This window comes from Oncorhynchus kisutch, linkage group LG20 (genome assembly GCF_002021735.2).
Source record: "Oncorhynchus kisutch isolate 150728-3 linkage group LG20, Okis_V2, whole genome shotgun sequence".
Classification (NCBI taxonomy): Eukaryota; Metazoa; Chordata; class Actinopteri; order Salmoniformes; family Salmonidae; genus Oncorhynchus; species Oncorhynchus kisutch.
Window position 1 is genome coordinate 29447564 of NC_034193.2, and position 27883 is coordinate 29475446.

Here is a 27883-nt window from a genome sequence, read left to right on the forward strand (position 1 = left end):
AAGCAATTCACAACAGACATAGAACAAGCCAGTCGGCAAGTTGTGTAAGGTAAATTACAGTTTGTGGCAGCAAGAGCTACCAATATATTAATGCACACGGAGTCGTAGTGTACACAAGCACGACAATCCACTGGCAGAAGATACAGATCAACCGTGTACAGCAAGTGGAGCAATCAAGAGGGGCTGGCCATGTGGCCAGCAGTTCCAGGATGCAAACAGCCAGAGAGTACACTTCCACGCAAGATATTACACTTATCAAGCGAACTTCAGAAAGCTTTTTATTTATTTTAATTTTAACGTTTTTATTGTCACATTTCCTTTAAAAACAGCTCATACATTTTTTACATCATTTCATACACATAAAAATGGCAATAAAGCATAAAACACTGCATTTGAAGGTTACATTTAAATTAGTTAAAAAGTACATGTTGTTAAAACCAATAAGAACAACCATGAGTAAAAGTACTTTTCATTGTAAAAACCTCAAATCTGTAAAAGCCATTTAAAATGTGTACAAATGATTTAGCAAAGGTAAAACCTTTTTAAGACATGAGAAACATGTTAAAAAGTCACTTTGTTAAAAGGCTGTCTTTGATCCTTTGTTCAGGAGTGGGGTGAGTCCTTATCAAACTAGCCTCCTCCTGCTCTCCCGAATCAATCATTGTCCCGTCCTTCGGGGCCCAGAGGAGATCCCTCCCCTAGGCGCATCGCCCTAGGTGCTGCAGCGCTGTCAGGCCGTGGCCGCCGGGACCTAGGGTGGTGTGGGGGACCCTTCACCTGGGGTCGAGGCCCCCTTCCTTCCGTACCACCCCAGGGCTTCCGTGGCTACCATGGCCACTGCCTGGGGGGTGGTGTCTACTTGTTTCGCTACCAGCAGGTTACGGGAGGACCACAGTGCTTCCTTCAAGCACGTGAGGGTGGGCCAGAACTTGGTGAAGGCCTTCAATGGAATAGCTACTCTATCATCTTCTAAAAGGGAGCAGTTCAATTTCCAGGGCCCTCTTCCCACAGTCACACCCGAAGTTAGTGAAAGGGTGCACGTCAGCATTACGTGATCTGAGAAGAAAGCAGGGGTTATTCTAGCATCAGTTGGGGGACAGTCCTGGGTAAACAAATAGTCAATGCGAGAGGCTCTGGTGCCGTCACCACTGGTCCAGGTGTAGCCCTCCTCTCTTGGAATCAGGGTTTTAAAACAGTCAGTCAGTTTAAATTCCCTGCACAAACCTTGCAATAAACACTTGACCTATCTACCTTAAAATCCTCACCTGTCTGCTCTACTTAAAACACAGTTAAAAACTCCACCCACCACTAGAGGATCCCTCCCTAGCATGTGGGACTGCAGGTCTTCTAAAAGTGCGCACCGGTCATGTTTGTCGTTAAAACCATACACATTTAGCACATTAAAATCCCTCCCCATGAAAGTGCAATTTGCTAGAAGAGCACGCCCGCCTACCACCACCGTGCCCCCCCTCACCACCACCCGTGGGGTCTTGATTAAAATGGCAACACCATCATTCTTGTTAAAATTGGAACCACTCCAAATGGAGGGCCCATGCTGCCACTTATCCTCCCATTTGCTGTAAGAGGATAAAAAGGGTAGACCACACTCCTGTAATAAAAACACATCTGAGTTAAACCTTTCTAAAAAAGGATAAAACTGACTGTGCTCTCATTGCTGTTTTTACACTCCTCACGTTTATAGTGGTGATTTTAAAAGCCATAAAAGGGGTGAGTAAAAACAGTGCTAAAATAAAAGGCATTTGAACAGTTAAAAGGGGGTTACTTTTCTGGTAATTTCTCTCTCTCCCTCTGGGGTAAAGTGGGTTGGAAGGGAGAGGAGGTTAAAACTGGACTTAAAAAGGAGACTTAATTGGGGGAGTTGGAGGGGAATGTTCTAGGTTCTTCCTCCCCCTGGGAGCTCTCCCATTCCACCTTTTCTTTTTTCTCATCACCCTGTTTGGGGTCGGAGAGCTCCTTAGCATTTCTTTTTCGTGGGGGGAGGTGTTCCTCCAGAATCTCCCCCCCTTCTCCCGTATCTCCTGACACCGTCTCCATGGTGCTTTCCGACACCGTCCCTATAATGTCTGACCCACTTGGGGAGCTCTCGCTAAAAATCTCTCCAGAACCGTCTTTCTCGGCCCTTTCTCCTTCAGAGGTCACATTAGTCTGGGGCAGGGGCAGGGGGGGGGGGGGGGGGGGGTCCTCTCCTCCCACTTCTTCCACCACTGTACCTTCCGCACCCTCCACTACAGCCACCACCAGCTCCATAACTACCTCCTCCACCACCGGCTCCACAACCACCTCCTCGGCAACTGCCGTTCCAACCACCTGGCGCTCGAAAGCCCGGTCCGCAGCCGCCCACTCCCTCCTTCCAGCCCTGGCCTTATTGACCCAGGAGGAAGGGAAGCCGAGGATGAGGTGGGACCACTCGCCACAGACCTTCCGTTCGTGCACTCCTCGTAGCGGTGGCCCACCTCCTGCCACTTCATGCAGACAACCTTTTGACAGGCGTCTGCAAGGTGGCCATGTTCACCACACTAACGGCACAGCTTGGGCTGGTCCTGGTAGTGAACATGGCCCCTGTTCCCTCTGAGGACTATGGTGGATGGGATGGCTTTCAACCCACCATAGCCCCAGGGTCCTCCCTTTGCTGGACAGGGACCCTCCAGGTCCCTGTCCAGGTCCCATCGGGATCCTTCACCTGGACCAAGGGTCCCTTCACGTTGCAGTACCTGCCCAGCCATACTGCAACGTCCTCCGGCTGTCCGGTTTCATTGTACATACGGATAATAACGGTTTTAATGCTATTATCCGTCAGCTTGGTCACCTCAAACATTGCTGTGAGGGACCCCTGGGTGTTCAGGGCGTTCTGGAGTTTCCCCCAGAACTCCTCCAGGAAGCTGGCATTGGCAAAACTGACATCGAAGCCTTTCCCATAGGCGAGGGCTAAGATGCAGTTTACCTGCGTGGGATGGAAACCGAGTTCTTTTTGGAGGAATTTTCTGGAGAAATCCAATCGGGATAACTCTCTTGTTTTTTCCTCCCTTCTCCTTTAAGAAGAGGTGCACTGCATGGTGCCTCCTCATGCCAGCCTGTGCTGCTGACATGATGGAAGCCCACTCCCTTTAAACCCAACACCAGTGAAAAAGGGGGGGGGTGGAACAACCGAGGGAGCTAGCAGGCTCAGCTAGGCTAGCTAAACAGGGCCTACCAGCACCACGGGGCACACAACAAACTATCTAGCACAGCACAAAGCTAATCTTATTAACAAAGGGAAGGGTAACAAGGAGGGGAATTTTTTAAATATTTTTTTCCACAAAGGGGAAGGGCACAAAAGGGAGAGACAAAAAAGAAACCACACAAACTAAACAAAGGCTAGGAAGCTAGCAGGCCACACCAGCAGGCCAGGCTAAGCTTACCAGCTAGCAGGCCCACAAGCCAAGAGGCCTCACAACAAAAACAAACAAAGCACACAAACCAAAAAGGGGGGACAAACTAGGGGGTAAGACGAACAAACAAAATAATTGAGGTAAGAGGGAAATAAGGGGATAACAAAAGGGGATACACTGACCAACAACACCTGCCAAACTTGGGGGCCGAGAAAGCTAGCAAGCCTCACCAGCAGACCAGGCTAGGCTAACCAGCTAGCAGGCCGGCCAGCAAAAGTCCCCCAATTGACAACGCAAAACAACAAGGAACTGAGACAAAAGGCAATTTGGGGGATAAACTAAAGGTACAAGGTGGATGGGGACAAGGGGAACAAAGGAAATACAGTCAACCAAACAAACAAACAAAGCCTGCCACGCCTAAATGGCCAGGAGGCTAGCAGGCCAAGCTAAAGCTAGCAGGCCAACAAGCCAGAAAGCCACTCCAGCTAGCAGACAACACAAAACAGTAGGGGGGGGGGGGAGTTGCAAAACAGCACAATTTTCCCGGGCGCCCTCCGGCCTGCGATCACTTCTTCGATCAAGTGCAGCACTGTCAAAGTAACTACACTTGATCTGAGCCAAAAGGCCGAGAAGCGACAGCAACCTCCGCTGTGGTATTTAATTTACCGGCTGTACCAGTTCCCACTACACTGGACGTGGATGGAGAAACTTTTGAGGATTCCCCGATGGATACAGGTTATTCAGAATTATATTACATATGCTCACTCTCACCAACAGATGTGCACACAGACATGTTGTTGAGCTGATTACTTACTGTCACTTTGTGCATCTCTCTTTCAGATTTGCCATGCACTCCACCACTGCCCGACAGCCTCACACAGAAGTGCATACACTGGGCCTGGCAAGACAAAGTAGAGATGGGTGGTTGACAAGGAAAAATAAAACACAACATGCACACACACTCTCTGTCTCTGTCACACACACATTATCCCCAATGTAAATAAATTGTAATTACTTGTTTATTTTATGTATGTTCCATTTTATATTAGGATTGGAGATATCTACGACTACATATCCATTATCAATATCTACATAATTACTCTAAATATCTATCCAATAAAAGTGTGACTGTTAATATTGTATAAGACTATTGTGTAATTTTTCTGAGTTGAAAAACAGGCCTCACTCTAAGAGAAAACCCCACATTAGACCCAATGTAAATACATTGTTTATTTTATGTATGTTCCATTTTATTTGAGGATTGTGTGCAATAAAGTACATTCACAGTTAAAGCAACAGTTTGATTTATTAGATATTTTTATGTACCAAAGCCATTCCCTGGCTACCCATCCCACATCTTTTGTTCTCCACAATGAATGTATGTAGCGATTAAAATTCAGGGTGAGTCATCAGGCAACCAAGGCCAAGAAATGGAGAGAGAGAGATGACCTGGAAGGAGTTCCAGACCTCAGCTTTTTATGAAGCAGAAAAGCAGAGATGGGTGGCTAACAATAAAAAATAAAATATATACAGTCTCTCACACACACGATGTATGTAAATATGTCAATATATTGTAACTACTTGTTTTTATATGTATGCTCCGTTTTATTTTAGGATTGGAGATATTTAGGCCTACAGATTGTGTTATCCATTTCCCACAATGAACATGTGCAGTTGTGCTTACTCACAGTTGGTGGAGAGGTCATGGTTAGGAGAGATGGTGGCTGACAAGGAAAAAGAAAATACAACATGCACACACACTCCCATGGAGTTTGTCATCTGGAGCTGAAGCTCATCAATAACTGACAATTCTATAATGAATACATATTAGTATAATAATACATAGTGACAAATAGTTGCTGTTTTGTGATTGTTTAGCGTTTTATTTACTTAACAGTAAGTGCCCCAAGGAGGGATCGAACAGTGTCTCAAAAGCAGCAGAAAAGGTCAAATAAGTTTACAAACATTGGTTGTGGTGGGAAAATAAATATAACCAGCTACAACTGTTATGGCTTAACAGATCACAAAAAATATACATTTTTACCTGGCTAAAAGAGAAAAAAATATATATTTTTCATAGGCAAAGAAACTCAAAAGGGGTGATTATATTAATTAACAACAATTTTGATACGATTGTGCAAACTGTGCTAAACGATCCTCAAGGAAAATTGATCATTTTAAATATACTATTGGACCAAAAACATATCTGGCTAATTAACCGGTATGGGCCAAATAATAATGACTTCTTTGAAAATATACAGTGCATTCGGAAAGTATTAAGACCCCTTCCCTTTTTCCACATTTTGTTACGTTGCAGCCTTATTCTAAAATATATTTAAAAATATATATTATCATCAATATACACACAATACCTCACAATGACAAAGCGAAAACAGGTTTTTCGCTTTTTTCCTAATGTATAAAATATTAAAAACAGAAATACCTTATTTATATATGTTTTCAGACCCTTTGCTATGAGACTTGAAATTGAGCTTACGTGCATCCTGTTTCCATTGATCATCATTGAGATGTTTCTACAACTTGATTGGAGTTCACCCGTGGTAAATTCATTTGATTGGACATGATTTGGAAAGGCACACACCTGTCTATTTAAGGTCCCGCAGTTGTCAGTGCACGTCAGAGCAAAAACCAAGCCATGAGGTCGAAGGATTTGTTTGTTGAGCTCCAAGACAGAATTGTGTCAAGGCACAGATCTGGGGAAGGGTACCAAAACATTTCTGCAGCATTGAAGGTCCCCAACAACACAGTGGCCTCCATCATTCTTAAATGGAAGATGTTTGGAACTACCAAGACTCTTCCTAGAGCTGGCCGCCTGGGCCAATTTGAGCAATCGGGGGAAAAGGGCCTTGGTCAGGGAGGTGACAAAGAACCTGATGGTCACTCTGACAGAGCTCTAGAGTTCCTCTGTGGAGATGGGAGAACCTTCCAGAAGGACATCCATCTCTGCAGCATTCCACCAATCAGGCCTTTATGGTAGAGTGGCCAGACGGAAGCCATTCCTCAGTAAAACCTCAAGACTCTCAGACCATGAGAAACAAGATTCTCTGGTCTGATGAAACTAAGATTGAACTCTTTGGCCTGAATGCCAAGTGTCACGTCTGGAGGAAACCTGGCACCATCCCTACGGTGAAGCATGGTGGTGGCAGCATCATGCTGTGGGGAAGTTTTTCAGGGGCAAGGACTGGGAGACTAGTGAGGATCGAGGCAAAGATGAACGGAGCAAAGTACAGAGATCCTTGATGAAAACCTGCTCCAGAGCGCTCAGGACCTCAGACTGTGGCGAAGGTTCACCTTCCAACAGGACAAGGACCCTAAGCACACAGCCAAGACAATGCAGGAGGGGCTTCGGGACAAGTCTCTGAATGTCCTTGAGTGGCCCAGCCAGAGAGACCTGAAAATAGCTGTGCAGCAACACTCACCATCCAACTTGACAGAGCTTTAGAGGATTTGCAGAGAATGGGATGAACTCCCCTAATACAGGTGTGCCAAGCGTGTTTACCTGTTTGTACAGGAAATTGTGTATGGTCCAATATGTTCGTACAATTTGAACAACGGAATGGATTTAAACTGATTGCCCTGATTGCTTCAAAATTAGCAGCATCTGGGGGTGTTAACTCTGGATTTGGAAACTAGAAGTGCTCATTGCGGCAACAATGTGCAGTAAATTGTGTACAGACAAAACACTGTTGATCTAATTCTTTGTATCATAACTTGTATATAACAGAACGCTTTTTGTGCACATTTTCCACAAATGTCGCTGTAATTATTCATTTACAACGTGTTCAGGATAGGACCTCTATTCTGAAGCGTCCAAAAAAAATCGTAACCCGGAAGTACTTCGTTATTCTTGCTCGCTTCTCAGCGGTCCTTTTGTTGAGGGCTGGGTGCTATCCAGTTGAAGGTGAAACAAATTGAAATATAACTCGGTGAAATCTAAACCGGTATGAAAAGTCGATAATTAAAGCGTTTTGTTCAAATATTCTTCGGGGAAATCCATTAAAGTTTCCCCCCCAACTTCAACTATTAAGGCATAATCTGGCGCAAGGTTAGCGGGCTAACATTAGCTGATTAAACTAGCACACCTAGTTAACAAGCCTGCTACATTTTTTTAAATATTATTTTAAACGGAAAAATTATCACAGGAATATTATGGCAGAAGCCGATAAATTAAACATCGACTCCATCATACAGCGACTTCTGGAAGGTAAGAACAGCTCTTTTTCCCCACTTTTTTTTGTGGTGAACTAGCAACTTCACAGGCTAGCTAGCATCAACGACTAAAGCTCACCGTATGCTTCCCAGTCGAAACAGGTCGCGCATATATTATGACGACATTTTGTGACGTTTTTGTTATTTTTGGTGTAAGCGATTTTTTTCTTTTTCGTCTGATCGAGCAAATTATTTATATTGTAACGACCCTTGGTTTATAAGCGCGGATATCGACTGCCGCTTGAGCATGCTTTTGGGGCACAGTCGATAGCGCGCTGGACTTTGGGCAAAAAGGTTGAGGGTTCGAGGCCTGCTCCCTGCCTGTTTCATTAAAATACAATAGAAGCCTGACGGGGCGCTGTTTTGAAGTTACCACGCCCCACCATTGTAAAAAATATTTGGGAAGATATAGTAATGCTTTTATTAATGTCTAACTTTTGTTTTTACCATATTTATTATATTCCAGACACCTTAATGCATACTTACAAATGTTATTATGTGAGAAACATTTTTTAAAAATGTCAAAATTTTCCTCAAAGTATAATTTTTATTTAAGTTCAAATGTTCTTGAAATGTTCAAAAACACGTTAACACATGTACTTTTGTCCTTTGACAAATCATTGAATTAATATATTGTGTTGTGCTAAGAGCAAACCGAACTTAGTATGCAGACACCTTTTATCTGGATAGGTAGTTGGCTAACCCTTGAACATAACTCACAGTTACGTTACATTACGTATAATTCATTGGACGAAGGTGTCTTCTTTACAGGGGGGTTTTGTTATGAGTCCCAACGCTCATTCTGAACATTAAGACGCATCTCTTGCAGTATGGTTTTGGAAGCATAAGGACCTTCTATTTCATATTAGAGGTCGACCGACTATGATTTTTCAACGCCGATACCGATTTTATTGGAGGACAAAAAAAAAGCTTATACCGATTAATCTGCTTATTTATTTATTTGTAATAATAACAATAATGAATGAACACTTATTTTAACTTAATATAATACATCAATAAAAATCAATTTAGCCTCAAATAAATAATGAAACATGTTACATTTGGTTTAAATAATGCAAAAACAAAGTGTTGGAGAAGAAAGTTCAAGTGCAATATGTGCCATGTAAAAAAAAAAGCTAACATTTCATTTCATGCTCAGAACATGAGAACATATGAAAGCTGGTGGTTCCTTTTAACATGAGAATTCAATATTCAAGGTTAAGAGGTTTTAGGTTGTAGTTAATATAGTATTTATAGGACTATTTCTCTCTATACCATTTGTATTTCATTAACCTTTGACTATTGGATGTTCTTATAGGCACTTTACTATTGCCAGTGTAACAGTATAGCTTCCGTCCCTCTCCTCGCTCCTACCTGGGCTCGAACCAGGAACACATCAACAACAGCCACCCTCGAAGCAGCGTTACCCATGCAGAGCAAGTGGAACAACTACTCCAAGTCTTGAAGCGAGTGACGTTTGAAACGCTATTAGCGTGCACCCCGCTAACTATCTAGCCATTTCACATCGATTACACCAGCCTAATCTCGGGAGTTGATAGGCTTGAAGTCATAAACAGCGCAATGCTTGAAGCACAACGAAGAGCTGCTGGCAAAATGAACGAAAGTGCTGTTTGAATGAATGCATACGAGCCTGCTGCTGTCTACCACCGCTCAGACTGCTCTATCAAATCATAGACTTAATTATAACATAATAACACACAGAAATACGAGCCTTTGGCCATTAATATGGTTGAATCCGGAAACTATCATTTCGAAAACAAAACGTTTATTATTATTGCATAATAATTATTATTATTATCCTGACTCTGTGCATTGAACGCAAGAGAAGTGACACAATTTTACCTGGTTAATATTGACTGCTAACTTGGATTTCTTTTAGCTAAATATGCAGGTTTCAAAATATATACTTCTGTGTATTGATTTTAAGAAAGGCATTGATGTTTATGGTTAGGTACATGTTGGAGCAACGATAGTCCTTTTTCCGTGAATGCGCACCGCATCGATTATATGCAATGCAGGACATGCTAGATAACTACACATGGTTGATGATATTACTAGTTTAACTAGTGAATATGATTGTTTTTTATAAGATAAGTTTAATGCTAGCTAGCAACTTACCGTTGCTTCTTACTGCATTCACGTAACAGGTAGGCTCCTCGTGGAGTGCAATGCGTGGCAGGTGGTTAGAGGGTTGGACTAGTTAACTGTAAGGTTGCAAGATTGAATCCCCGAGCTGACAAGGTAAAAATCTGTCATTCTGCCGCTGAACAAGGCAGTTAGCCTAGGAAGGGTGGGTTATCATTGAAAATAAGAACGTGTTCTTAACTGACTTGCCTAGTTAAATAAAGGTGTAAAATAAAACATTTAAATAAAAAAAATTGCCAAATCGGTGTCCAAAAATACCAATTTCCGATTGTTATGAAAACTTGAAATCGGCCCTAATTAACCGGCCATTCCGATTAATCAGTCAACCTCTATTTCATATCAGCAATAATTTTCAGAAAACAAAAGGTTAAATTGATATGCGCCTTTTTCTAGGTTAGGGTTATTGTTCCCACACAGCCATATCTTCATGTTAAGTGCTTGTTTATGGAAAACAGACTGAAGACAGACACGACCACCTGTGCTAAATAGCTATCTAGCTTGCTCCGAATACCTTTATGTAAGCTTAACTTGGGATGTTTAGTCCAGTCGGATGGAGGCACCTATAGCTGTATGGATCTGGGAAAAACTGCTACAGTAAGTGTCTTTTATTTGAAGGATTCCTTCTCACTGATGAAAGATAAGGGCCATATGTTTCGAAAGCCAGAAAGCAAATTAAGTACATTTTTTGTTAAATATTTTTTTTTTTAATTCAAACAATACAAAAAGGACAACCTACAGACCTCACCCCTATCCCCAGTACCTGCACTACTCTCCACCACAAATTGCACCATTTTGGTCTTCTCCGTCGCCCACACTCTTTCAATAATTAGATAATGAATCATATTTTTTTATTTTACCTTTTATTTAACTAGGCAAGTCAGTTAAGAACAAATTCTTATTTTCAATGACTGCCTAGGAACAGTGGGTTAACTGCCTGTTCAGGGGCAGAACGACAGATTTGTACCTTGTCAGCTCGGGGGTTTGAACTTGCGACCTTCCGGTTACTAGTCCAACGCTCTAACCACTAGGCTACCCTATGATTTTTCCATTGTCTTAACAATGGAGGATTGGTTGATTTCCAGTTTAAGTATAATTTATTTCAATATAACTGACGAGAAGAGTATCGTCCAACACATCAGGTACCTTACTGCACCTTCATGACATGTCTTGAAATATGCAGACAGACAGATTAAAAGTACATTTACATTGTAATACTTCTGACAGCAAACTTTCTAACTCCACCCATACCTTTTGGACTTCATAGCATTCCCAGAAGGCATGGATTATTGAGTCATTGTTAGTTTTACACTTAAGACATGACTCTGTCGTTGTGCTATATAATTTGTGAATTTTGTGTCTTGTATAATAAATTCTATACATTTGAACTGGATTAAGCCTACATTTTTGTTAACTGTAATTTTATTAGTTATGTTCCAAAATTCCCCCATCTTGTGCCAATATCAGTTATTTTTAAGTATTGGGTTCACTAGTTTCTTTTTTTTCCTAAGAAGTTGTCAGTTGGATAGGCTTTCTGCAAGTTTTTGTATATCTTACCTATCATATGAATATCCTTTTCCGATTCATAGGATTCCCTCAAGATTTTGTCGAGTTGCTTTGATATTCACGGCTGCTGAAAAGTCAGTTGAAAACAGCTACACAGTTATCTCGCTCCACATGAGGCACAGTGTTGTGTATGAACAAGTATTCACTTTGTCCTTGTCTCCTGTCCAGTGAAGGGCTCCCGACCTGGCAAAAATGTGCAGCTGACGGAGAACGAGATTCGTGGCCTCTGCCTCAAGTCCCGGGAGATCTTCCTCAGCCAGCCAATACTGCTCGAACTCGAGGCGCCACTCAAGATTTGTGGTGAGGCCAAGTTGTAATTTCTGGGGTTGGGAAACAGGTGCCTCAAATGTTGTTCATCAAAGTAGTAGAACTTTGTTAGTTCCAAGAAGGGAAATCGATTAATCATCATCACCATTAACATCAGCTATACAAAGTGTAAAGACAGGAGATGGCTCAGGAACAGAAGACATGCTCCTTAGCAATAAGAGAAGAAAGTGTAGAAAAGTGAAGTGCTGCCAGCACCATATGTAGACTATGGCAATTAGGAAATTCTCTATCTGTTTACCAACACTCGACAGAAAGGAATCATTACAATGAACACTGAAAAAAATAATACTAGGCCTACTAGCTAATTTAACTGAAGCATTTTGTTGTGGGTGACGGTGCCCAACAGCCTATTTTAGTCCCCTCTCTGTTTTGAGCACAAACATCAATACAGTAACAACCTGAACAAACATTTTCCTGTAACTATCTTGTGACCTTACACACCATGGTCAACTCTGCCCACTCACAGGTGACGTCCACGGTCAGTACTACGACCTGCTGAGACTATTTGAGTACGGAGGCTTCCCCCCGGAGAGCAACTACCTGTTCTTGGGGGACTATGTGGACCGAGGAAAGCAGTCATTGGAGACAATCTGCCTGCTGCTGGCCTACAAGGTCAAATACCCAGAGAATTTCTTTCTGCTGAGGGGCAACCACGAGTGTGCCTCCATCAACAGAATATACGGCTTCTACGATGAGTGTGAGTTGTTGGGGCTTGGACAGATGCATAACACAGACAGACATAAAAAAAAATACGAAAGAGCACCTGCATCCACATGAGGCTTCATAAATGAGCATAACAGTCATGGGCACACACACAGTAAATGCATATAAAAAATGTGAGTACACAAGGATAATTGTAAGCACTACAGCATGAGCGGTATTCTGACTTCTCTATCAGGCTTGGGTGGTATACTGTATTTGGAAATAGCCACGGCGTGTTTTTATTATTATTATTTTTACCGTTGAAGCTATTTATTTGAAGTTTTTCCATAAATGTTTATATTTGTAGCTACTTTTTAAGGAAATACCTGCAGTCAACTTTGCAATGCGTTAGGGGATAAAGCAGATCGCTTTCGTCATTTCACCAGTAACATTAACTTACATTATGAACATTTGAGCCATTCACGTGTTTGTAAATACAGTGGTTCTTTCTTTAAAAGTTGCAAGTTTATGCTTTGACCGTTTGTGGTATTCTGTCATTGCACCACACTATCACAAGGGGAGTTAGAACCCTGAACTATCGGTAGTCTAAACTGTGGTAATTAATGGAGGCGTTTTCAGTCTGAGTCTCTCCTCTGCCGCTAGAGTCCTGTATAAGGTGGTCCTGGAGTTAAGAGAGAACTTGGGGGAATTTCACTTGACGTGTGGACTGGTGATTTTCCAGAAAAAAGGCACGGTGTTCTTTTGGTTTCTCTCCCTCTTAAAAACAGAAATAAATCATTCTAAATAACAAACTGGGTTTATTTACAAATTAGTAAGAATGTCTCACCCCATGTTCAAGAAATTCCGTAAAGTTCATAGAAACATGTCAAACAATGTTTATATTCCATCCTCAGGTTGTTTTTTTACCCTAAATGATCTATAATATTTTGACCGGACAATAACGTCGTCAATATAAAAGGTAAACAAGAAATGCACATGCGCCTGAAAAAGCTCTGCGACACGTTAGGATCCACTCGTTCAGACTGGTCTTACTCCCTCATTTATAAGAATACAAGCCTGAAACGATTTCTAAAGACTGTTGACATCTAGTGGAAGGCATAGGAACTGCAAATGTAGTCCTAAGTCAATGGATACTGTAATGGCATTGAATAGAAAACTACAAAACCACAAAAAAAACTACTTCCTGAATGGATTTTTCTCAGGTTTTCACCTGCTAAATCAGTTCTGTTAGACTCAGACACTATTTTAACAGTTTTGGAAACTTTAGAGTGTTTTCTATCCAAATTAAATCTATGCATATCATATCTTCTGGGCCCGAGTAGCAGGCTGTTTAATTTGAGCATGCTTTTCATCCAAAATTCCAAATGCTGCCCCCTACCCTAGAGAGGATAAAGACCAAAATTGGTTAAAGAAAATTGTAATAAATGTAAATGTATAGCACCGTCTCTTGTGCATGACGTTTTCCTTTCATAATGCATCCTTATTTATAAAGCTATTAATTTTATTAACCCTGCATTAAAATTATATAAAAGCCCCTTATGGCAAATCTGGTCTGTGAGAATATCTAATGAAAAATTCCCCTTTTGTATATTAATTTAGAATCCTCTAAATGCAACTTTTGGCGGAGAGTCGCATCATTGGCAGAGCGTCAAGATGGAGGCACAATCCATGCCAGGCAAACATGCAGATGTTTATTTCAACTACATTTTAGTTGCAACAAGTTCGATCGGGTTTAAATCAGGAGATCTACAATGTGAGATGAAAAAAATATTTTTAGATACAGTGGGGCAAAAAATTATTTAGTCAGCCACCAATTGTGCAAGTTCTCCCACTTAAAAAGATGAGAGGGCCTGTAATTTTCATCATAGGTACATTTCAACTATAACAGACAAAATGAGGGGGAAAAATCCAGAAAATCACACTGTAGGATTTTTTATGAATTTATTTGCAAATTATGGTGGAAAATAAGTATTTGGTCAATAACAAAAGTTTATATCAATACTTTCTTATATACCCTTTGTTGGCAATGACAGAGGTCAAACATTTTCTGTAAGTCTTCACAAGGTTTTCACACACTGTTGCTGGTATTTTGGCCCATTCCTCCATGCAGATCTCCTCTAGAGCAATGTTTTTGGGCTGTTGCTGGGGAACACGGACTTTAAACTCACTCCAAAGATGTTTTATGGGGTTGAGATCTGGAGACTGGTTAGGTCACTCCAGGACCTTGAAATGCTTCTTACGAAGCCACTCCTTCGTTGCCCGGGCGGTGTGTTTGGGATCATTGTCATGCTGAAAGACCCAGCCACGTTTCATCTTCAATGCCCTTGCTGATGGAAGGAGGATTTCACAAAAAATCTCACGATACATGGCCCCATCCATTCTTTCCTTTACACAGATCAGTCATCCTGGTCCCTTTGCAGAAAAACAGCCCCAAAGCATGATGTTTCCACCCCCATGTGGGGCCTTCACAGTAGGTATGGTGTTCTTTGGATGCAACTCAGCATTCTTTGTCCTCCAAACACGACGAGTTGAGTTTTTACCAAAAAGTTATATTTTGATTTCATCTGACCATATGACATTCTCCCAATCTTCTTCTGGATCATCCAAATGCTCTCTAGCAAACTTCAGACAGGCCTGGACATGTACTGGCTTAAGCAGGGGGACACGTCTGGCACTGCAGGATTTGAGTCCCTGGCGGCGTATTGTGTTACTGATGGTAGGCTTTGTTACTTTGGTCCCAGCTCTCTGCAGGTCATTCACTAGGTCCCCCCGTGTGGTTCTGGGATTTTTGCTCACCATTCTTGTGATCATTTTGACCCCACGGGGTGAGATCTTGCGTGGAGCCCCAGATCGAGGGAGATTATCAGTGGACTTGTATGTCTTCCATTTCCTAATAATTGCTCCCACAGTTGATTTCTTCAAACCAAGCTGCTTACCTATTGTAGATTCAGTCTTCCCAGCCTGGTGCAGGTCTACAATTTTGTTTCTGTTGTCCTTTGACAGCTCTTTGGTCTTGGCCATAGTGGAGTTTGGAGTGTGACTGTTTGAGGTTGTGGACAGGTGTCATTTATACTGATAACAAGTTCAAAAAGGTGCCATTAATACAGGTAACGAGTGGAGGACAGAGGCAGAGAGACAGAAATCTTGCTTGTTTGTAGGTCACCAAATACTTATTTTCCACCATAATTTGCAAATAAATTCATTAAAAATCCTACAATAAGATTTTCTGGATTTTTTTTTCTCATTTTGTCTGTCATAGTTGAAGTGTACCTATGATAAATGACTGGCCTCACCTTTTAAGTGGGAGAACTTGCACAATTGGTGGCTGACTAAATACATTTCCCCCCACTGTATACTGTAGGCCTACCGTAGATGACATGAGTCTAGCTAGTGTTGAGTAATGTGCAGTTAAAAGTGTTGGTCTTTTATTTTTATTTAACCTTAATTTTACTACATAAATGTCTACTTACTCTGCTGGGATATTGAACCAGTTTATGCCCTCATTTGCAATACAAACCAAAACAAATGACTATGAGAATGAGTGGAAGAGGGAAAAAGTAAGCAACTTCTGTCGGCCATGGAGGCCTTTTGAAAACATGTTTTCACAAGGGCTATTAGCAGGACAATAGACATAATGTGGTTCCAAAAAAACCTCTCTGACATAGAGTCCAGCATATCTATTAATGATGTAATTGAATGTCTCGCCAGCTTTGATCCATGCCTTGGCCGGCACTACGCAAAGTTCTTTGTCAAATGAATCATTGGGTCAACTACAGAACAGTACAAAACAAACAAGAGAACAAACACATGGTTAATGTTAAATAAATAAAAATATAAAACATAAAAAAATAAAAATGTCTTCCAAAAGAGCCTTTCCATATGTTCACTCAAGTTTCTTCAACTGTCTTCTGACTGTGATTAGAGTGATGCTTTTGCCAATCGCTCATCATCTTCAACCATCAGTGAGTCCATCCCCAGCTAGCACACTGGATCTGGGCCAATTCCGGCTGAGAGTCAGGGCACTCAGCTGAGAGTCAGAAGTCATGTGGTACGAGTCTGGCAGTATTACTTACGGCTAGGATGCGGAGATTGAGCTCAGGCTTATTCCGGTGTGAGTTATCTGGCCCAAATCTGTTAGTTGGTGCCTGGGCCGATTGTGGCTACTCTCTGGCATATGATTACATGGGCTGCTTTATATAATTAGCATTTCATAATTTATTTTTCTGTGATCATAAAATAAACATTTTAAATTAAATTGTTTAATAGTCCTGTTTAAGTAGTGTTTTAGTATTTTGATACTTTGTCCAAGGCAATTGATCAACACAACATTTTGTCGATGGGGCCTCCTGTGTGGCGCAGCAGTCTAAGACACTGCATCGCAGTGCAATCTGTGTTGCTACAGATGCTGGTTCGATACCCGTGCTGGCTGTGACCGGGAGACCCATGAGACGACGCACAATTGGCCCAGTGTTGTCCGGGTTAGGGGAGGGTTTTGTCGGCTGGGATGTCCATGTCCCATCGCGCTGTAGCGACTCCTGTGGCACGCCAGATGCGTGCACTCTGATACGGTCACCAGGTGGACGTGTTTCCTCTGACACATTGGTGTGGCTGGCTTCTGGGTTAAGCGTGCATTCTGTCAAGAAGCAGTGCTGCTTGGCGGTGTTGTGTTTCGTGGACGCACGGCTCGCGACCTTCACCTCTCCCGAGGCTGTGCGATGGGATAAGACAATTGACTCTTACCGAGTCCACCAAATGCATTGTTGTCCATCCATTGTCTGGATGGATCCATAATAAATATCACTGAATGACAGAAATATTGGAATAAAGTAGGCTAGTGAAGGCAACAAATTGTTGCTTACTGGAACACCCAAAGTCATCCAATTGTTATAATAGGATTTGAAGCTATAGCTTAGCATGTGGTCAACTATTTCAGCTGCGTTTCGCGCTGCTCTGAGACAAGCAAGACTACTTAATTAACATATACATTTTTAAACTGAATTTGATCAAATTCAATGATTTGTCCTATTGTAAAGTGTAGCCTAAAGGCCAAAATGGGCGAACTTTGCAATGTTTTCGATGTTTTACTCTAAAACCACACTTGTGGAAAAACAAAATGCCTCCAGCTGTCCATCCCTACTGTAAATAAAAACACAGAATATCTATCTAAGGGGCTTTTATGTAATTATAATGCAGGGTTAATAATAATGATGATGATAATCATCGTTGGATAACAGATCACAATATTAAAAACTTTCACATGCATTAATTAATTAAATCTCTTTAGCCGACATGTTGCAGATCATCTGATGAAGGTGCACATGGGCCTATTTATATAATGAATATGAAATCGGAGGGAAGGAATTATAAAATAATAAAGCATTAGACCACTCACTAATGGTGTCAGTCATACAAAAGTTATACTTAAATCCGAACTGGTTGGAGATTATGAAAGTACATGGCCATAAAGGCCAGATCATTTTTCAAGCTGTTCAAACATTCATAAATAACCAGCAGGGTTAAATAATATAAACAGTGGTTATAGAGGGTGCAACCGGTCAGGCTTTTCATAGCCGAGCATTCAGAGGTTGAGAGAGGTCGACTGACTGACTGCATATGGACAGGGGTCGTGTTTTATATTGAAAGTCAAGTGTTTTTTACACATGTAAATGAGCTTACAATGAAAAATCAAGGTATTTTTTTGCACATGCTGTATATATTTTTTTTTTTTACTGTATTATTGATTGTATGTTTGTTTATTCCATGTGTAACTCTGTGTTGTTTGTGTCGAACTGCTTTGCTTTATCTTGGCCAGGTCGCAGTTGCAAATGAGAACTTGTTCTCAACTAGCCTACCTGGTTAAATAAAGGTGGGGGGGGGGGATTCTAATGTTTATTATAGAAAGAATGTAGCCAGCTACCTTTCCAAATGTTTTGCTTAATGTTAATCTTGCATTTTACTGGAGAAAAGTAGGCTGGCTACACCAAAAAAAAGTAGCTACACATCAGTCAGAGCGCTGTTTAATGATAGAACGCTCGTTTGTGAATACTCATCCGAGTAGAGAAGGTCAACTGAAGGACAGAATTGATGCAGAGCAGAAATTACAATAAGAAGAATTTTAGATCTGCGTTTACAAAAAGCCGCAAAATATTTCTTATTTGATATTTTGTCCTATGTGGAAAACAAAGAATTCTGTGTTAACACTACACCTAAGTTTAACTTGCTTGTTATCTAAGTGGCTGAATTAATAAGATGACAAGGCATCATATTGAATTAGCTTTTGGCCGTGTTTGAGAATTCAAAGCCCTTTGGATGAGTTATCTGTGCAGCTGCCACTGCTCTCTTGATTTTCCTTGTGTTTTTTCTCAGCCCGTGGCCTCCTCCCCCATCTTCTCCAAGTAGAGCAGTCAGGCCCATTGCCCTAGCGACTCCACACAGACAGTGTGTACACATGCTGCTCCAGAGCCAGTACTGTACTGTTCTTCCTCCAGACAAGCATGCGTCAAAAATGTGTTCATTTGCACAATGTCTCTCGTTCACATTCGCTTGTAAAGTTCCAAACTCACCAAAAATGACATTAGGTAGCACCTACCTAATTTATGTATAACTTTGTGAGCTGGATGGCCTGTCTTTGCACTTCGTGGGCTTTTCTTTGTGTGTGTACTAAGCTGATAATAACGTAAATTGCGGGATGAGAGAAGAACAGTATGACAATATGAAAATCTGGATGCTGCCCAACCCTATTCTCCATACACTTAACTTGAATTTTCATGGTTAGGCATCGGATGTTGCCACACGGATCTCAAGTCGTCCCATGTCTTCAGTATATAGAATAAATGTATTAACATTCTGAACTCTTATGCCCCCAATGCCATAATGACTTTAATTCAACATGACTGGCCAAATAAAACATTATTAAATAAAAGTTGCGCTAACAAGCTGAACTCTTGAGTTTTTGTGAGGAACTTTGACATTTTTTTAAAAGTTCGACAAACAATTGATTGGTTGCTTACAGAGCATGTATTATGCGAAGCGCAAAATAAGAATTCAATAAATTATGTGAGTGATTTTCGGGACAAAGCAAAGACCGGGTTAATTAGCTTTGAAGATCAGGGTTCAGTTTTGACGGGTGGAACACATTACAAAACGTTCAGATAGAAATGCATTTTGTATAACAGAAATTATTTTATGTCATGAAGAATTGGGCATCGTCATCTCTATTCATTGCGTTGCAATTCCCAACATTCTGAACTGTTCATTTTACTGAATACGCCCTAGATTTAATTTAGATATTGCCCCTTGTAGGTAAGAGGCGGTACAATATCAAGCTGTGGAAGACCTTCACCGACTGCTTCAACTGCCTGCCTGTGGCGGCCATCGTCGACGAGAAGATATTTTGTTGTCATGGAGGTATGAAGTTGTAATATTTATCAAATGGCTCCTCTGCACACATTTCCGGTTGATTTTGAAATACCCTTGTGTCCTTGTCATAATGTGCCATGTGAACTCCCATTGCAACTGTAGAATATGAACTGCGTAGAAAGAGTGAAAGGAAAAACTCAGCTGAGAGAGAGAAAAATTACATATTTTGGATAGGGCCAGGCTGGGATGTAGGCTGTAGTTTTTGCCATTCAGACCATGACCGATGAGCTTTAGGCAGACTGAGAAATGGACATCACCGAGATTAGTTCCAGTATCGTAAAGGGTATTATTTTTAATGATCTTTTAGGTGGTTGTAATTGAAAAGCCATATTAAAAATCTATATTATACAAGCTTTACACCCAAGCTATCTCTCGTGCGACAGTCTATACCTCATAATTTTTTTTTTTATATCCTCCCATCCCCCAGGCCTGTCCCCTGATCTCCAGTCTATGGAGCAGGTGCGGCGGGTGATGCGGCCCACGGACGTGCCTGACCAGGGCCTGCTATGCGACTTGCTGTGGGCAGACCCGGACAAGGATGTGCTGGGCTGGGGAGAGAATGACCGTGGCGTCTCCTTCACCTTTGGTGCCGACGTGGTCACCAAGTTCCTCCACAAGCACGACATGGACCTCATCTGCAGGGCCCACCAGGTCAGTGACTACCGAGGGGGTTTAGGGAGCAGAAAGATCCCGGGCAGGTATACTGTTTTTATTTAACCTTTATTTATACAGGTAAGTCAATTAAGAACAGCTTCTTATTTGATGACTTGTTAGAATGCCAGCAGCATACCACCCTGCATCCCACTGCTGGCTTGTTTCTGAAGCTAAGCAGGGTTGGTCCTGGTTGGTCTCTGGATGGGAGACCAGATGCTGCTGGAAGTGGTGATGGAGGGCCAGTAGGAGGCACCCTTTCCTCTGGTCTAAAACAATATATCCCACTGCCCCAGGGCAGTGATTGGGGACATTACCCTGTGTAGGGTGTCGTCTTTCGGAAGGGACGTTAAACAGGTGTCCTGACTCTCTGTGGTCACTAAAGATCCCATGGCACTTGTCGTAAGAGTAGGGGTATTAACCCCGTTGTCCTGGCAAAATTTCAAATCTGTCCCTCATACCATCACGGTCACCTAATCATCCCTAGTTTACAATTGGCTCATTCATCTCCTCTCCTCTGTAACTATTTCCCAGGTCGCTGCTGTAAATGAGAATGTGTTCCCAGTCAACTTACCTGGTAAAATAAGAGTTAAAAAAGACTTGAAAAAATGCGTCCTTAAATTAAGATTACCGTAAGTCATTTTAGAAGCTTGCCGTATTCATTACTTACCAACAGCTGCAATTCCCAATAAAACATCACGTTTTAATTTTTATTTTCATTGCTAAGTCTAACACTATCATGAATCCTAGTCTAAAGTTTTGTAGTTCAGAGTGAAGTATTTATTTTGTTTCATAGCGCTAGTTTCTCACCCTGGCTTTAGGCCGCTGGGGGAGCAGGCCTGCCCAGGCAAGTCCAGGGGGGTTGCCTAGCAACACATGCCTTGAAAGGGAGACAACCTCAGTGCAACAAATTCCCATGATTCTATGCTAGATTAGGACCGAACAATGAGTGTGACAGCTAAAATAGCTTAGAAAAAATACGATTTCAGCTAATAGGGAGAAATATCTTACAAAATAACTACATTATGCATTCACTGATCATATCATAAACTCTTTTCTTATAATTAGTGTTGCACGGTATACCAGTACCACGGTAATATTACAGTACCAAAATGTCATGATGCTTATGATACTAACATTTTAGAATACCGTAGTGCTGTTTCTAAACAATACTACCAAATTTGTCGCTCCCTCTGATCTAAAGAACCAGCTGGGGCCTGTTATAAAATGTTTATAAAGTCAATTTTATTTATAATTTCAGTTCAAGGAGTTTCTAGCTCAAACAGTAAAAAAAAGAATATGATACATATTACCAAAGTTACCTTTTTTCTTCCAGCGCGATTTCGCACGCATTTGATATCATTTCGCAAACCATGTCACTGGCCGTTTGAAACTAATCCTGTGTTGCTAATTATAGGTTTGTTCACAAATGTTGTTCAGTCATGTTACCTAGCCTGCTAACAACCTTCTAACATTTGATTGGCACAGGAAGAAAGGGAAAGGGTCTGTTACTCATGAGACTCAAAGCTAGGATTCATATAGGCCTAATGTAAGCCAGAAGTTTACATACACCTTAGCCAAATACATTTTAAACTAAATTTTTCACCACTCCTGACATTTAATCCTAGTAAAAATTGCCTGTCTTAGGTAGGTTAGGATCATCACTTTATTTTAAGAATGTGAAATGTCAGAATAATAGTAGAGAGAATTATTTGTTTATTTCATCACATTCCCAGTGGGTCAGAAGTTTACATACACTCAATTAGTATTTGGTAGCATTGCCTTTAAATTGTTTAACGTTAGCCTTCCACAAGCTTCCCACAATAAGTTGGGTGAATTTTGGCACATTCCTCTCGACAGAGCTTGTGAAACCGAGTCAGGTTTTTAGGCCACCTTGCTCGCACACACTCTTTTTCAGTTCTGCCCACACATTTTCTATTGGATTGAGGTCAGGGCTTTGTGATGGCCACTCCAATACCTTGACTTTGTTGTCCTTAAGCCATTTTGCCACAACTTTGGAAGTATGCGTGGGGTCATTGTCCATTTGGAAGACCCATTTGTGACCAAGCTTTAACTGATGTCTTGAGATGTTGCTTCAATATATCCCCATTTTCCTGCCTCATGATGTCATCTATTTTGTGAATAGCCTCAGTCCCTCCTGCAGCAAAGCACCCCCACAACATGATGCTGCCACCCCGTGCTTCACGGTTGGGATGGTGTTCTTTGGCTTGCAAGCTTCCCCCTTTTCCTCCAAACATAACGATGGTCATAATGGCCAAACAATTTTTGTTTGATCAGACCAGAGGACATTTCTCCAAAAAGTACCATCTTTGTCCCCATGTGCAGTTGCAAACCGTAGTCTGGCTTTTTTTATGGTGGTTTTGGAGCAGTAGCTTTCTCCTTGCTGAGCAGCCTTTCAGGTTATGCCGATATAGGACTCGTTTCTACTGTGGATATAGATACTTTGGTACCTGTTTCCTCCAGCATCTTCACAATGTCCTTTGCTGTTGTTCTGGGATTGATTTGCACTTTTCGCATTGAAGTATGTTCCTCTCTAGGAGACAGAACTAGTATCCTTCCAGAGCGGTATGATGGCTGCGTGGTCCTATGGTGTTTATACTATTGTTTGTACAGATGAAAGTGGTACCTTCAGGCGTTTGGAAATTGAACCAGACTTGTGGAGGTCTGGAAAAATGACTTGTGTCATGCACAAAGTAGATGTCCTAACCGACTTGCCAAAACTATGGTTTGTTACCAAGAAATTTGTGGAGTGGTTGAAAAACGAGTTTTAATGACTCCAAGTGTATGTAAACTTCCGACTTTAACTGTGTATACAAAATCTATTTCTGCTTCTCCTTTAGATTCTGTTTGGTGCCTAACGTTTTTAAAGTGTTGTGCAGTGTGTGTATATGTTTGTTGGAGAGAGTGATGTGTCTGTTTATGAGGCATAAAGATCATTATGCATGTACAGTATATTCCTTCCTCCCATTCTTCCAGGCAAATCACAGGTAGGCTTTGCAAATATGAGCAAATCAAACATTCTACGCACTAATAAAGTGAACAGTGTGAAGTCAATATGTGTTGTATTGAGTAGAAGTGGGAATATCAGTGACAGTTTTTTTGCGCAGCACATCTGCATAACGGTTAGAAAACGGGCACAAGCATTCAGAGCGAACAGGGCGCTAGGGCGCTCCACTCTGAATTTCCCGATTACCCCCCCCCCCCCCCCCCCCCCCCCGTGGTATTGTGATACTTGGCCTGTTTTGTGACGAAATGTGGGTGGGTACATTTGTGGATGAAAATCCTACTTGCTCCACCTTTAATATTTTGTCTCTAGTGATAAGTATTTGGTTGTATGTTTTAGAGGTCAACCGATTATGATTTTTCAACGCCGATACCGATTATTGGAGGACCTAAAACGCCGATACAGATTAATCAGACGTTTTTTTTAATGTGTATATATTAAATATATATGATATATATATTTTTTTGTGTACATGTTTTTTTTTATACGTGTATTTTTTTTTGTGTGTGTGTGTATATATAATTTTATTTATTTTAATTTTTAAATGACAATTACAACACTACTGAATGAACAATGAACACTTTTATTTTAACTTAATATAATACATAAAATCTATTTAGTCTCAAATAAATAATGAAACATGCTCAATTTGGTTTAAATAATGCAAAAACAGTGTTGGAGAAGAAAGTAAAAGTGCAATATGTGCCATGTAAAAAAGCTCATGTTTAAGTTCCTTGCTCAGAACATGTGAAAGCTGGTGGTTCAATATTCCCAGTAAAGAAATATTAGGTTGCAGTTATTATAGGAATTATGACGCGTCGACTATTTTTCTCTATACCATTTGTATTTTATTTTTCATTTGACTATTTATGTTCTAATAGGCACTTCAGTATTTATTGCCAGCCTAATCTCAGGAGTTGATAGGCCTGAAGTCAATAACAGCGCTATAATAAAGCATTGCTAAGAGCCTCTGGCAAACGCAGTAAAGTTTGAATGAATGCTTACGAGCCTGCTGCTGCCTACCACCGCTCAGACTGCTCTATCAAATATCAAATCATAGACTTAATTATAATATAATAAACACATAAATACGAGCCTTTGGTCATTGTGGTCAAATCCGGAAACTATAATTTTGAAAACCAAACGTTTATTCTTTCAGTGAAATAAGGAACTGTTCCGTATTTCGGGTGGCATCCCTAAGTCTAAATATTGCTGTTACATTGTACAACCTTCAATGTTATGTCAGAATTATGTAAAATTCTGGCATATACACTGACTCTGCTTGCAATGAATGCAAGAGAAGTGACAGAATTTCCCTAGTTAATATTGCCTGCTAACATGAATTTCTTAACTAAATATGCAGGTTTAAAATATATACTTCTGTGTATTGATTTTAAGAAAGTCAAGATGTTTATGGTTAGGTACATTTGTGCAACGATTGTGCTTTTTTTCGTGAATGTGCCTTTGTTAAATCATCTCCCGTTTGGCGAAGTAGGCTGTGATTCGATGATAAATTATCAGGTACCTCATTGATTATATGCAACGCAGGACAAGCTAGTTAACTACACATAGTTGACGATATTACTAGGTTAAGTAGTGATTATGTGAAGATTGATAGTTTTTTTTATAAGATCAGTTTAATGCTAGCTAGCAACTTACCTTGGATCCTTGCTGCGCTCGCATAACAGGTGGTCAGCAGTTTCCTCGTGGAATGCAATGTAATCGGCCATAAGCTGCGTCCAAAAATGCTGATTACCGTTTGTTGTGAAAACTTGAAATTGGCCCTAATTAATCGGCCATGCCAATTAATCGGTCGACTTCTAGTATGTTTGGTTAAAGGTGTGGATCTTATCTTACACCTTTAACACAACAGTAGGTTTACTGCCCGGCCTTAAAACAGTTTAGTGGTTTTGTTTGTGATATGAATAAATTACTTCCCTCTAGTACAGGCTCTGTGGTTTGAAAGTGAATAAGCCTAGAATGCCTTGCACACTTGTCCACAGTGTTACATAGCTAAAGGAGGAAGGACAAAGCTACCTTGGTTCCTTAAAATCACAACAATCCCTGTTAACCCATTCCAAACCGGGGTTGGTTTTGCAATGGAAAACAAAAACTTGCATTTATTGGTCAATTTCAGATTGTACCTCCTCATTTCACTCCATTTCATACCGTTTCGTGCCTACTGAACACAGCCCTACTTCGTTCCTCAGGTGGTTGAGGATGGCTACGAGTTCTTTGCGAAGAGGCAGCTAGTGACACTGTTCTCGGCCCCCAACTACTGCGGCGAGTTTGACAACGCCGGAGCCATGATGAGCGTGGACGAGACCCTCATGTGCTCCTTCCAGGTAAAGGGATATCACTAACTTTCTAATCTTTAAGTTTTAGTACTGTGTTGAGGACGTTGTCTGCGTGTCATTTGTTTTGTCTGTAATGGTACTTGTCTGTATTAGCTGGTGTAAACACATTTCCCCTTTTTGGGACCAATATAGTACTATTTTAAAACTGCACTAATGTTTTTATAGTATTATATAGTTAGCATGTATTATAGGGTTTTCTTGATTTTGAATGCAATTCTCTTATTTGTTTGTTCTCAAACCTTCCCAGATCCTGAAGCCTGCAGACAAGAAGCTGTTCTATGGGGGTGGAGGAGGCATGGGCTCCGGACGTCCTGTCACCCCCCCCAGGAAAGCCAAGAAGTGAAATGACTCGCCCCTCCCTCAGCCTCCACCTGCACTCCCACCATGTTTGCCCTCTCTACCTCTCTTTCCTCTCTTTCACCAAACAGCCAGAAATCAAACCAGTACCCAGGGCTTTTTCCTTTTTTTATCGTAAGAAAAACATGTAATGCTATGAATTGTCTATGAGTGGGTGTTTGAGAGAACGAGACATGGAATGCGTGTGTTTCCGTCTGCAAGCGAGCATTAAAAAGTGTGTGCGTGTGTGTGCATTATGTGCGAAAATTTGAGAGATTTGTACTATCCCCTTCTCTTACCACTTTGCCCCATTTGAAAGGATGGAACCACAGTGTCGTTCTGTACAGTAATTGTGACTGAAAAAAGCTGGGTTCGGGAGACAGCTGACCTGATGAATTTAGCAGCAAACTCGTGCAAACAGATGGTGTGTTTGTGCAAAGGGGGATTAGTTAGTTTTTTCCCTGTCCCCTGTACTGTAAAATATCAAACAGATGTGTATGTGCCGTGTGACTACTCCCGCTTCAAGAAAGACATTTGAATATCCTCGAGCAGGAGAGGTTAAATGTGTCAATTGTCTCAAAGGAAAGCAAGCATGCCCTCCACTCGCACACACATACAATGACCCTTTTCACAGATTCATACGAGCCAGAGCTGTAAAAACCACACAATTTAGGTTTGTACAGATTTGATTACTTGAAAGAGATTTTTTGTGAATTCGTTTTGTAGTCTCATCAAGTTGACCAATAAAGCAAGAATCTGAATGAAGTTCTTCATTCATTGCTTGTCTTATCTTTGCTAACCACTGCAGTTTGTTGTCATATTAAAAGGAATGATACCCTTATCCCCCTCTTTTTTTGTACTGTGGCTTTCTGGCTCTGTTTCAAGCCCCTTCTGGGGGCTTCATAATTTAAATCCCATTTCTTAATCCTCATTCTATACCAACCTAAATTGATTTTGAAACTGACATGGACTAGTGCTTTTGTTATGAAATCCAGTTTAATTATATATATTTTTTTTAAAGAACTCCTGCACACACTACCTCTACATGTTTTTTTTATTGTGGCGACGTTTCGTTCAGGGACCTTTTTATGACAGTCAGCTTTGGGGCTGTAATTCTCTGCGCCTCAAATGAGAGAAGCATGGCGCTGCGTGTTCACATTTCGCCATGAAATACCTTCCAATAGTTTAGTCACATATCAACCAACTAAGTGTTGTCTATTTGCTGTCCATAGGGTGGCGCTCTGAGTTGCCACACTGAAGTGGGCTGAGGTAGAATGTGAGGGGTCATTGGACTTTCATATGGTCAACGTTTCTCATTGGTTAAGCACCCCAGTAAGGGTTATTGTCAATGAATGGCTTACGGCAGAATCTCAAGTAATACTATTAACTCATTAATGAACAACAGAACGCATTACTTGATGCTGTAGAATTTGACTTTTCGCTTGCTATACCCCTGCATGAAGCTTCTGCCACAAAGAAATGACTAGGTGCAAATGTCATTTAAGTAATTCAATAATATTGATCCCATGTTGCTGGGTGGACTCGTGCAAAAAAAATGTGGATCACTCTCGCACTCCATTCTATATATAAAAACAAATATCACATTTCTCTCCTGTATCTCCCAGTCTCTGTTTTCATTCGTCTTGCTGTCATCAACACTCGTCCTTCAAGGCGCTCTGTCCATCAATATGCCTTCCTTTCACAACCCCAATAAGGTGAGGGGTGAAGGAAATAGCAGTGTTAAGTTTAGACCTAAA

General features: G+C 41.1%; 1 protein-coding gene and 1 long non-coding RNA gene across 2 annotated transcripts; one reads left to right on the forward strand and one right to left on the reverse strand.

Annotated features, from left to right (window-relative positions):
* Positions 1-265: 265 nt before the first annotated feature.
* Positions 266-7899, reverse strand: LOC116355396 (uncharacterized). The gene is made up of 2 exons (XR_004204418.1): positions 4204-7899; positions 266-1056 (listed from the first exon to the last, which is right to left on the reverse strand). It is a non-coding gene; the product is annotated as an uncharacterized LOC116355396 (long non-coding RNA).
* ppp1cab (protein phosphatase 1, catalytic subunit, alpha isozyme b) lies at positions 7214-26975 on the forward strand. Its single transcript, XM_020453917.2, has 7 exons — positions 7214-7614; positions 11517-11648; positions 12142-12372; positions 19641-19745; positions 20185-20408; positions 25644-25778; positions 26038-26975. Exons 1-7 carry the CDS (start codon positions 7560-7562, stop codon positions 26131-26133), a joined length of 978 nt encoding a protein of 325 aa, XP_020309506.1. The 5' UTR covers positions 7214-7559; the 3' UTR covers positions 26134-26975.
* The last annotated feature ends 908 nt before the right edge of the window (positions 26976-27883 follow it).